Raw genomic sequence first — 12,258 nt, 5'->3', positions numbered from 1 at the left:
TTTAAGTGTATTTTAAAAAGAGTCCTGTGTGGATAGATACAGTCTCTGTCTGCTCACTAGTGTGTCTGTGGTACCAGCATAGGCACTCAGTATTGCTAAATGAATGGATGAATCAGGATGTTGACATGATGCTTTATGCACCATCGGCTACAAGAAAGACTAAGTTGTTCTGGGTCACGGATGCAATAAAATTGGACTTGGGGTTGGGTGGGAGGGGAGAAGACCTGAGTTCAAATACAAGTGGGGCCACTGACTGATTCACTCATGCTATCAAGTGAAACAAGTGACAACTTTTCAGGGCACAGTTTTTCCCTTTTAGAAGCTGAAAGGGTTGTGCTGAATGTAGTGAGTAATCTCCAGTTTCTCTGGGCTCACATGCTCTTTGTTTTAGGCAAGCTCTTCTATTTCCAGTTGGGAAAAGGTCTATGTAGCCTGACATCTTGGGGTTCCCCCACAGCCAGTCTTGGGAAATGTTCTCTTTATTATTGTCACCTCTCTCAGCAAAATACACTCCCAATGCAATTACCTCTAGCACTGTGAAAGGAATTTTACCAGAAAATAACCTATAGTTTAAGCCATATTTATGGAATTAATTACAGGTACAAAAGAAAGACACACACATCCAGAATTGTCTGGCCTAAGACCCAGTTTTAACTTAAAATATTCTTATTTCTGGATACCTCTGTTCAATCACCTCATCTTAGGCTGGTTTCCTCCCTCCCTTCCCTTCCTTCCCACTCCCCTTCTCCCCTTCCTTCCTTCTCTTCCCTTCTCGTCCCCTTCCCTCTTTGTCTCTGTCTCTTTCCCTCTGACTATCTGTACAATTTGTATTAGTTGTCTATTTCCAACCAATTTCTAAAATCCAGTTCCCCTAAATCTCTAATAATATTAAGTGGCCCAGCAATTCCTCCTGGAGAAGCTGCATGCCTGTGGGGGTACTTTGACCACCTACTTGGGTAGCCAGTTCTTGCAGGATTGTCTCACTTCTCTCCTAACTATGGTTTTTCACATTCTCTCCCTTCCTGCCCACACCTTTCTGTCTTGTGTCCCTTATACTCTTGGATTTTTCAGGTGAGACTGATCCCACAATCTTGGCACCCAAGTCTAGTCTGAGCCTTTCTAAATAGTCATTTCAACATAGAGGCTGTGCACAGAAGCTTAAGTCCTGATCACGTGGAAAGTTACAGTGGCAGATGATCTGAGAAATTGAGAGAGAGAGAGCGAGAGCGAGAGAGAGAGAGAGAGAGAGAGAGAGAGAGAGAGAGAGATTGGAGTTGGAGGTGTAAAGAACTTAGAGGGGCTCTTCCTTTATCCTTGTAAAGTATCTTCTTTATGTCATTCAGACTCTTGGCTTCCTTCTTTTTATGTTTTCCAGCGTTTTAAGTTTCATCTCCTTTTCTCTGTGTTTTTAAAGAGAAAAGGGTGATGCAGCTTTCTTGAGTCACCAGAGGGTTTTTTCTGTCCACTTGCCTACTCTGAAAGAATTGGTTTGTTTACCTTCACAAGGAGCAGTATTTGTATTAAAGAACCACTGCACATCAAGGCCCACGTACAGATGTCCTATCATGTAAGATGGTGCCTCATTCAGAAAATGCAAGATAGAGTAAAATAAATTAACAACATCTTGGCTGCATGCTCCATTCACAACTATTAATTTAAGAGGGTTATGCTGCCATCTCTGAGCAGAGAGCTCCTGGCAGGGACAGCTGCTCCCGTGCCCCAGATCGTGTTGTGTGCATCCCAGTAGGAGTCAACAAGAGCAGTAGGAGAGCGGGAAGGCGGTAGTGCATCAGAGCACTGAGCAGTGTGGCAGCATGGCACTGGGAAGAGGCAGCAGAATGGGCCCTTCCAAAGTGCTTTCATGCACTCCTTCACTTTTTGTATGGATACATACACCATTAACTGAGGAAGAAGAGAAACTTGCCTTGAGTTTTACTGGAAATTTATTAATCCTGCTTTTACTCTCACATGCAGCTTATTTTCAAAAATACCTTTGTATACTCACTAGCATGTTGATGGACCTAAGCAATACAGGCCCATATGCTTGTCCAAAGAATGTCAGACAGGTCTACATCATGATGAACAGGATCTGGGTCCCTCGGGCAGAGCTTGTATGACAGGTGGAAAGCATGCCTTGTGTTGGCCTGCTGTGATTTGCATCCTAAACTGGAGCAAAAGCCAAGGTCAGGCCAAGGTTGAGACTGGGGCCAAGCAGAGGACTTGGTACATGAGAAGCATTCTTTAATTATTGGTCTTTTGCTGCATTGTTCACTGCTGTATTTCCCTATTGCTAGGACAGTGTTCTCAGAAGTTAACCAGACTTATTGTTGCAATATATACAAATGTTGAATTGCTGTGTTGTATACCTGAAACTAATATAATGGCTATATGGGGACTATAAGTGACCACACTGGGTCACCATAGTGGGCAACGGAGCTATATAGAATTCTGAGTACTTGCCTAGGCATTTCTTTTCATGATTATACCTTCTATTCCTATCCTGTGATTTAATTTCCATGTGGAAAAAAGTTATTTGCAGCCTATGTTATGTTGTAACATGATCAAATGGTAAAAATTTTGTATTCTAGTCTCTTGCCTTCAGTGCTAGGATGGCTCTGTTGATGATAATATAAAACTAATTTTAAGTTTAAATTGCTTTGGGAATAAGAAATTGTGATTTAGTGAATATATGCCACTCTTTCAAAAGCGGAAGCAGTGTTTTCCACTCTTTTTTTAAAACTCAAGAATAATGACCATTTTCTGAATTCAAATTTTGAAGGCCTGGTATGTTCATTACTGATGTTGGACCACATACAGAGGAAAACAGACGTCATTTTGTGACCAGCATTCTGACTTGTCACATCCTGAACAAACCCCTCAAAGCCCTGGAACTCATCTGCATTTTGCACAAGACCCTGATGGAATTTGCTGTTTAAACCTGAACCATATTCTTTGCCCCGAACCTACTGGTTTCCTGATGAGACCTGAAATCTTGGGGAAACAAATAGGCTTTTCCACAATATTTTTTTAAATCATAAGTTTTTCACAGGGACCCTCTCAGAAACCCTGGAAAACCAATATCTTTCAGAGGTCACTGATGAAAACCTAGGCTGGGTGGACTTGAGTTGTCAAAGTACATCCACAAAAAGGCTGATTTAAGTTTAGCAAAGGAGAGACATTGAGTTGGGGGAAGAAAGACATATAAAATAATGCCAGTGATTCTGGAAGGCCAGAAGGACATTAATTTTTCCCAGAAACTAATGTGTTCTCTCCTAAATTCTTCATCAGAAAGAGAGGGGGCTTGGTTTGAATTTCCAGGGTATTGCTGATTTCTTAACTCCAAGTATGGAGCCTGGCACAGAATAAGTCATTCAGTATGCATTTATTGAATGCTGTGATTTGAAGGAAAAGAACATTGCTCCATCTCTCCTTTTTTCCCCCCCTTTTCTCCATAAAGGTTGAAAAAAATGATGAGGACCAAAAGATTGAACAAGATGGCATCAAACCAGAAGATAAAGCTCACAAGGCCGCGACCAAAATTCAGGCTAGCTTCCGTGGACACATAACGAGGAAAAAGCTCAAAGGAGAGAAGAAGGGTGATGCCCCAGCCGCTGAGGCCGAGGCGAATGAGAAGGATGAAGCCCCCGTCGCTGAGGGTGCGGAGAAGAAGGAGGGAGAAGGTTCCACTCCCGCTGAAGCGGCCCCAGCCGCCGGCCCCAAGCCGGAAGAGACCGGCAAAGCGGGCGAAACTCCTTCCGAGGAGAAGAAGGGGGAGGGCGCCCCCGAGGCTGCCACAGAGCAGGCAGCGCCCCAGGCTCCTGCCCCCTCGGAGGAGAAGGCCGGCTCTGCTGAGACAGAAAGTGCCACTAAAGCTTCCACTGACAACTCGCCGTCCTCCAAGGCCGAAGACGCGCCAGCCAAGGAGGAGCCTAAACAAGCCGACGTGCCTGCTGCTGTCACTGCTGCTGCTGCCGCCACCACCCCTGCTGCAGAGGATGCTGCTGCCAAGGCAACAGCCCAGCCTCCATCGGAGACTGCGGAGAGCAGCCAAGCGGAGGAGAAGATAGGTGAGCGACCTCCAGGGTCAGACGCCATGGGGGGCCAGGCCACCTGTACTTGGGGGCCTATGTGGAAGGCCAGGCCCCCTGTGCCTTCGAGGGAGAGGGGACATTTCTAGAAGGTGTATTCAGGAAATCAAGGGAAGCTGCGCTGAGTTCCCCAAAGTGGCAGGGCTGAGAGCTAACTCTGGCCACTACGTTCCCAAATATCTCCAAGCCTGAGAAAGAACTTGGGCAGGTTCGTGTAGCAGCCGGTACTAGACAGGTCTGACAATTACCTTGTTAACTGGATTGGCATAAAGAGTAAAACTAAATAATCCTGGTTGAAAAAAATATTCTGTGTGCTGGATAGACTTAGTTTAATAAGTAATTACTGAGGCTACATATATTTTATGGATGGGAATTAGCTAATGTGATTATTTAGCTCTGGGAAGTGCCTGGTGTAAATGCAGCCAACTCCCTATTGATTCAGATGATGTAGTTTGTGAATTACCAGCAGGTAAAACATACTCTCAGACCACCTATTCCTAGCCCACAATGTGTTTCTGGGCGTTCTCCCCCATCAGTTGGTGAGCAGTGTGCGTATGTGTATGTACGCTCAGAGAATGTTAATTGTAACGTTAATCGGGGTCAGACTAATTAGGAAAATAAGTCTGTTGATGTTGCCAAAAACAAAAGAAAAACCCCAAATATAGAACACGTTGTGAAGTCAAACATAAATTATCATTTTATTATCAAAGACACTACTTTCTACCATACACATACATAATTGAGGGTTGACTGTGATTTTAAAAAGTTACTAGATTCTCTTTGGTTTAGCGCTCTAACCTGGAGTGTTTTCACTATTGTTGCCCAAAGAGCCTGTGCAGAATTGGAATAGAGCATTCACAGTACAAGATAAATTTAAGGGAACTTCACTCCTCAGCACTAGATCTGTCCCTCCACCCCAACCCATCCATAGTGGTGAAGCAGGCCAATGGTCTCCAAGGTCTTTCTCTAGCCTAGTGTGACCCATGAATACCTTTCAGCCCCAAACATTAAAGATAAAGTTGCTTCTGTGCCAGTTGAAAAGGTTGGGTTTACTCCTTTAGAATTTAGTGATTTAACCCACTATGTGTCCAAGGACCCAAATTTGGGCACACACCCACACTGTGCCCTTGGGAAAACACCTACACCATGAGGATGCTCTGGGAAATGCCTTGCTATCTGACCGTTAGATTGAGAAAGTAATTATTGAATATTTGCCATGATATCCATCTCTCCACATTAGATACTGCAGGATAGTGGAAGATTATTCTAGATATTTTCTGGTCTACTTCTTTCATTTTACCCCCCAAATTCTGTGAGTAAACAGCCAGATTATATTAACTATTATTGTTATTAGCATTATCTAACTTCAGATAAAGCACACACCTCTTTCTACCAGTGGCTCATCTTAAATCTTTATTCTAACTATATACCTGCCCCAGGGGCCAGACCTTGAGGTTAAGAAGATGGGAATATTTCCCTGGAAAAGGTAAGGCATGTGATAAGAATGGTTTTGGTTTTAATTTACTCAGCAAAACAAACCTTGTTAACTACTCTTCTTTAGGTTTAAGTTCCAGCCTTAGATACAATGGCTAGAAATCACTTTGCATATGACCGACTACCTATTGGTAATTTTCATAAATCTTAGAAATTAATCATGATTTTAAATATAGAAAATATTTGACATTACTCAGATCATATTTTTAAACTGGGATTTCTGAAATTGTAAGTAGAGACAGAAAGACATAATGTGATTTTAGGTATATGCTCATGATTTGGAGTAATAGAAAGGAAGACTGCTTGAATCAATGGAAAGTCTAAAAATAATATATTTTAAAGGAAATTCAGTTTTATTATTTTTCAAGTTATGATAATTCCAATGAATCAATGAACTATTTTATGTAGTACATGCTCAATAAATGTCAAGTGATGAATGAATGAAAATTGGACAGATTCAATTTATAGATAATAATTTGTTTACTCATTCATATATTCTTTGTGCAGCCTTGCTTACTCCATTCACTTATTTAATTAAGAATGTGTCTGGTCAGTAAAAGCAATAGGGATCATGCTCTGTCCTAAATCTTACAATTTCTGACTAAAAAATGCCTCAGTTAGTCTGAGCTTAATATGTACATTGAAAGGTAATTGAAAAGTATAAATGAAGTTCAACTTGAAGGTAATCACAAAGGGCAATTTATTTTACATTGTTTCTGAGCTTTGGGTAGGTACTGCCCTCTTGGTTAGATCTTGAAATGCTGCCTAGAGCTTCTTTCTGGACCGATGTATCTATTAGCCTTGCCTGCTGTAGGTGACAAGCACAAATTACCCAAATATGATGAGTCTTATGGAATCACAGAAGCTACAGGTGACAAGGAGATCTGTCACAGCATAGCAAGCCCAAATTCCCATGGGCCCTGTACCACATTTTCGTCTATCTCGTATTGGATTTCATTCTAATCTTGGTTAAAAGAACAATATTCCCAGTTGAGCACTACTGTTTGGGAATGGACGGCTACCCTGGGTGGCTTTAGGATTCTGTGACTGCCTGGAGGGGTGTAGAGACAGTCTGATACGGTGGAGTAGGATTGGGGGGCAGAACAAGCCAAAAGAGAGATTCAAGACAAAAATTGCTGTCAGTAAGAGGGTCAGAATTTTGGACCACTCTGATCACTACTTTAATACAAACAGGAATTCTTTCTAAATTATAAATGTTTTCTTTATTTTACTTCCTTTACTATTAGTGGGTTTATTACAGGTGGATGCCACTTGCATTAGGACATTTGGAACTTTTTTTTTCATTTTTTTTTTTAATCCTCCAACTATATCTTCCTGTCTCTGCTTTGCCACTCTGTTTGCACATCTCTGCATATGTCTATGGCCAAAAAACTTCCGTGCATTTCTGATGATGATTCCTTTATAGGAGGAGACGTGCTTGTGGTATCTTTAGGGTACTGCCTCCTTTCAGCCATGAGGAGAGGACTTTCAAGCCTCTTTGAATGATAATGTCTTTGGTGTCTCCTGCTGGATAGTGCTCATCGTATAGTGCTCATTGGACAGTGCTCATTGGACTCACGGTAAAAGAATTCTCTGCTATGTCTCTTCTTCTCCATGATAACCCGCTGACTTTCCCTAGTAGAGGACTCCAAAACTTCTGCTCTGGCTATATTCAGTGATGTCGTATTACCAAGGGAACACATCCCGGAGGCTAGAAATCAGAGATGTTGACTGGGTAGCTCTCACAGGGTACTTGACTAGCACTAGTAGAAAGTGTAACTGGGTTATCCTAGATTTTCTGTATGTTGATTTTGGCTGCATTTTATTTTCGTGGTCTCTTTACCCTTTTCTAACTGAGGCCATCAGTAATGATCCAGGAAAGAGAGGAGTTCTATTCATCATTCCTCTGAATAGAAACTCAGTATCTTTCTACCTCTCTTCCTTCTTTTTCTTCCTCCTTCTTCTTCCCTCCCTCCCTCTCTTCCTCTCTCCCTTTGTTCTTTCCTTTTTCCCTTTCATTTATATTAACTTTCTACCATGCTAGGCATTAGCGTCACAAAGATGCATTAGTGATGGTCGCTGATCTTAAGGAGTTCTGATTTGGTAGTAGGCGTGGGATGAAATTCAGGGAGCGGTTTTGAAAACTATCACAGTAATAATCTCAACTCAGTTAAATTCTACAAAAAGATATGGAGTATCTTTATATGCCAATATACTGTGGGACAAAACATGGATGAGACAGTGCTTCTGCAGTTTGCTACATGCTAAAAAGGTTTTATGTAATGTGTGCCTCTATAGCCAAATTATTAGCAAAAGAATAATGCAAATTTTATAGTTTCTGGAAAGATAATTATGTGTAAAAAAATGAAATACCCAACCCACATTTTTGGAGTTGGAGAAATTCTTTACTTTCCCCAGAACAAAATGTTCCAAAGGCCCAAGATAACCATCCATGATATTCTTAGCTCTCCAGAAGATAGACCCACTTCCACCACACTCTGTGTTACATGTGAGATTAACCAAGGATATTTACACTTATTTGACACAGTGCCTCAGAAGCAGTTTTGATTTGATATGTGGTTTCAACCACTTCCCAAGTTTATACACAATTCATAAAGAGTGAAAATTTGGGGTGTGAAAGTCCGTAAATGCTATCTATAAAACAGGAGCACCCTGTCAGCTACTCAGTAGCACGCTGCTTAAATACTGTTGATTATTAAGCTTTTATAGAGCACTTTTATATTGCTCTAGTAATCATTTTTATTGGCTTTTCTTGAAAACACTCCAGTGGCATTCGATAATATTTTTCTTTCTGCTTTTACATTCTGAGAACAGGGGCAAAGTAAATGAATATTCTGCCCACAGACACAGTGACAAAGTAGGGGTCAAACTGATAGACCCCCTAAACCCTCACCTTAATCTTGGCCTTGCAGTTCTTTACCTCTCTTTTAAGGTGCTATGTTTTATCTCAATTCCTGCGTTTTCTCTTTATCTTAGCAGTTGTGAAAATTTCTGATTATTGTCAGGAAATACTAGCCAGGTCCTAGGACATTCTGTGCCCTCCATGCCCAGTAAGATATACCAAGGAAAGAATGCTGGAGACCAGGGGTATAGCCTCAATAATTTTACTAATGAGATGTGTGATATGAGGCAAGTAATTGCTTCTCTCTGGGCTTCAGTTGTCTCTTCATTAAGAGAAGGGGTTAAGGTAGTTGGTTTTTAAGGTTTAAAATATATAGTTTCTACTGAGCCTGCGCTCTAGAGCTCACGTGCCACAACTACTGAAGCCTGCGCGCCTAGAGCCCATGCTTCTCAACAAGAGAAGACACCGCACTGCCGCAACAAATAGTAGCCCCCGCTCGCCGCAACCAGAGAAAGCCCACGCGCAGCAACAAAGACCCAATGCAGCCAAAAATAAAAAATTTAAGAAATAAACTTCAAAAAAAAAAAAATCAGCCAAGTAAATAAATAATAAAATATATAGTTTCTATAATAGGTAGCACTTAATGAGCATTTATGAAGTGTCAGACCCTGTGCTAAGTGCTATGTGGGGATTATCCTATTTAATCATCAGAACCATTCTGTGGTGTAAGTGCTTCAATTTCCCCTTCCACTTTTACAGATGTGGAAACTGAGGTTAAGAGACATTGAGGCACGTCATCAGCATGAACAGCTGGCAAGTAGCTAAACCACGAGCTGAACCCCGGCAGCTTGATTGCCGAGGTCATACATTGAACCCTGACACCCAGGGAGAAATGAAGATGAGAGGAATGTCTAAGAACCCAGGCATCGTGTCCTAGTCTAAGACCATCCCCCTCATTTGTATAATTGGATACTCCAGACTCTTGTCTGGGAATCATTAATGATTGCATTTATAGGCGGGTATCCAGTAACTAACCACACTCCTTGGTCATAACTTTCTCACAGCTCCATCACCCCAGAGTTATTGGGGGTATTAAACTGGTTTTGAGTCTTGAGTTCTTAGTTTGAAAATCCTTCAAGTACTGTTTGATTAGGCCCCAGAGAGCTGTAAGATCAGTTAAAATTGATTGTTCTTAACAGGAGTACTGCTGACTCCATTAAACATGCCAGAGCTGAAATTTAGAAATTGAAATGTTCGGAATTCAATCAGATGAAAGCAATTTCATGTATTCTAGACAATTTCTATCCTAAATTTATCAGAATTAGTATCTTTCAAAATTCTTGTTTATATTGTTGCTCCCTTTTGGCAAGCACATTTCCAAAGGACCCCCGATACCTTTATAACTAGAATAGTATAAAGAACTTAATAGGTAGAACAGATAGGAGAGCAATCACTGTCTCTTCAAACAAAAAATTTAAGCAGACAGAAGATAGGAAGAGACGTAATTTAGAGTCAAGAAACTCATATTACGAGGCTTTTTATCCATTCTTTTATAGCTCATATTTAATAACTACTATCACCTTATTAAAAAAGCCAATAAACAGAAAAGCATGTTGCTCCCCCAATTTTAAAGTGGTGAAGCTATATTTGGAAGTGAAACTCAAACAATATTTCTTAGAGTGTAGAATATTTTTCAGACACTAATGCATGTTTATCAAATATTTTTTCCTCTTTTTTCTCTGCGTACACACACGCACACATGCATATCTACCCAATTCTAAAAGGATTACAAGGAGGAAGAACCAAGAGTAGCAAGAGTTACATAGTCCATTTGGCTAAACATGGGGAGAGAGCAGAACACCCGATCTAACGGACTAGAAAGCACTGAGTGGTCGTTACTCTTATTTTGTCCTCACAATCATAGCTTCATTAAGTAAAGAATGAAAAGCTTTCTATAACCAGGCATAAAAGGAAGGGAAGAAGGAAAGCAATAATGCTGCTTAAAGCTGCAAGACTGGAGCCCTTGAAGATCTCCCAAGACTATACGGTTTACAGTATGCACAGAGGAGGGAAAGGTTTGGAAGGATGTGTAAGTTTTGCCAGCCGTCTTAGTCATGTTTTAATTTTGTGCCCTAAGGAAATGACTGAATCGGGTGCTGAACCGCAGACCAATTCATATCATCAAGAACATTTGAGTCACTGCTTTCTTCAAAAAATCTTTAGCCAGTTGTTAATCTCACAACACTAAAGCTTGGCTCTCTAAGCAAATAATTTGTTTTGAGGCTTATTTAAAAGAATTGCCCATAAATTGTTTTCACAAGGATGATGAATAACATCATGTTTTTTAATAGATCCAGTATCTTGTAGGAAGTATATAGAGCAAATGCTCTGTATTTCAAGCATAATAGACTAAAGACTGCCTATAGTCAAGAGACCTGGATTCTTGTTCAGATTCTGCTGATGATTTCAGGCCAGCTCTTTTGCCCTCTAGAGGAGCCTGGTTTCAACATCTTCAAAGTAAATGGGTTCAACTAGGTTTTCTCTGCTTTCTAGCTTCAGAAGGCAAGTGTGCAGTGGTAGACTAAAGAGACATCTGGAAGAGTGGGCATATGGCCTCTTACTCAAACATTCTCACTTCCCTGTAGTGCCTTATTTTCTAAACTATTAGATAGTGGGTTTAGGGGACAGGGCAGATAGTAGAAGAAGTCTGGATGGACGGGTGAAGATTTCAGGAAGAGACAGCACTAAGAAAGTTTATGGTTACACTGGAAGCCCAGGAGACTGCAAGGAAATCTCAGTGGAATTTTCTAACCCACCTTACACTTGAGATTGAAAATAAAGAGTTGACAATGATGTTTTCAGGTATGGTTAGACTTGCTTTTAACCTCCCTGCAATGGAAAACTACAGCTCGAGTGGCAATAATTTACTGTCAATAGTTTCACTTTCATCTTAGACTTAATTTATTATTCGTTTATTTTTTAATACCCATATTATTTCATTAAAGTAATTTAAACAGCTTCAAGGGTATATAAAGCCTTGGATTCTTGTGTAGAGCAATGGATGCATTTGACAGACAATTGTGGTTGATAAGCTTTTCAAAGATTTTGTCGGTAGACCTTCATTAAAACATAAGAATGATAGGAATAGGCCTAATACGACTTTCCTCCAATTCTTTTATTTACTGTACAGTCACATAATTGGATCTTCGACCATCAGTGAAACTGACTAACAGGCCCAAGTGTTTGGAACTGGGCTATTGTACATCCCAAGAAAAGATGCAGTAGATGATGCCCAAGTTAGATATGCTTACTCAGCAATTCTCACATGTATTGTCACGTTTTGAATCACAAATTAGGAGACTGTGGAAGATAAAATATTTTAGTTCGATCATCTCACACCATTCTATTTGGAATGGAAACTGCAGTATCTTCAGGGGAAAAGAAAGTACCCTAGGAGGGCTATTTGCCTTTCCTTATGAATCATGTTCAATATTAATGTTCTTTCCTGGAGGCATATATATGGTCAAGTAAGTCCTGAGGCTAATTTTTGGTTTTTATTTTTTTTCAGTATGAGTTGGTAGAATCTTTTGGAATTCGGAATAGAAACCAGAAACGATTCACCTAAATGGTCCCTTCTGTGTGTCTCTCAGAGTGGAGATGAACATTTTGATAGATCCACAAGAATATTCTCTTTGCCTTGGGGTATGAAAAAGTGAAGAATATAATTTAGATATGTTTTAGGACCGTCTCCATGACTATAGCATAATTGTCTGCCAACTCACAAGCACATACATACACATACACACACACACA

General features: G+C 40.5%; 1 protein-coding gene across 2 annotated transcripts in view; it reads left to right on the top strand.

Moving 5' to 3' along the window:
* The window catches only part of GAP43 (growth associated protein 43), a 92,785-nt gene that overhangs the window by 46,981 nt on the left and 33,546 nt on the right, over positions 1–12,258 (top strand). For both annotated transcript variants that reach the window (XM_019922284.3, XM_033855817.2), the window contains exon 2: positions 3,458–4,067. In XM_019922284.3, coding sequence (XP_019777843.1) covers positions 3,458–4,067 — 610 coding nt within the window. The remainder of the gene's footprint in view (positions 1–3,457; positions 4,068–12,258) is intronic.

This window comes from Tursiops truncatus, chromosome 4 (assembly GCF_011762595.2).
Source record: "Tursiops truncatus isolate mTurTru1 chromosome 4, mTurTru1.mat.Y, whole genome shotgun sequence".
Classification (NCBI taxonomy): Eukaryota; Metazoa; Chordata; class Mammalia; order Artiodactyla; family Delphinidae; genus Tursiops; species Tursiops truncatus.
Note: the sequence above shows the minus strand (reverse complement) of the source record. Positions and strands in the feature narration are given on the sequence as shown.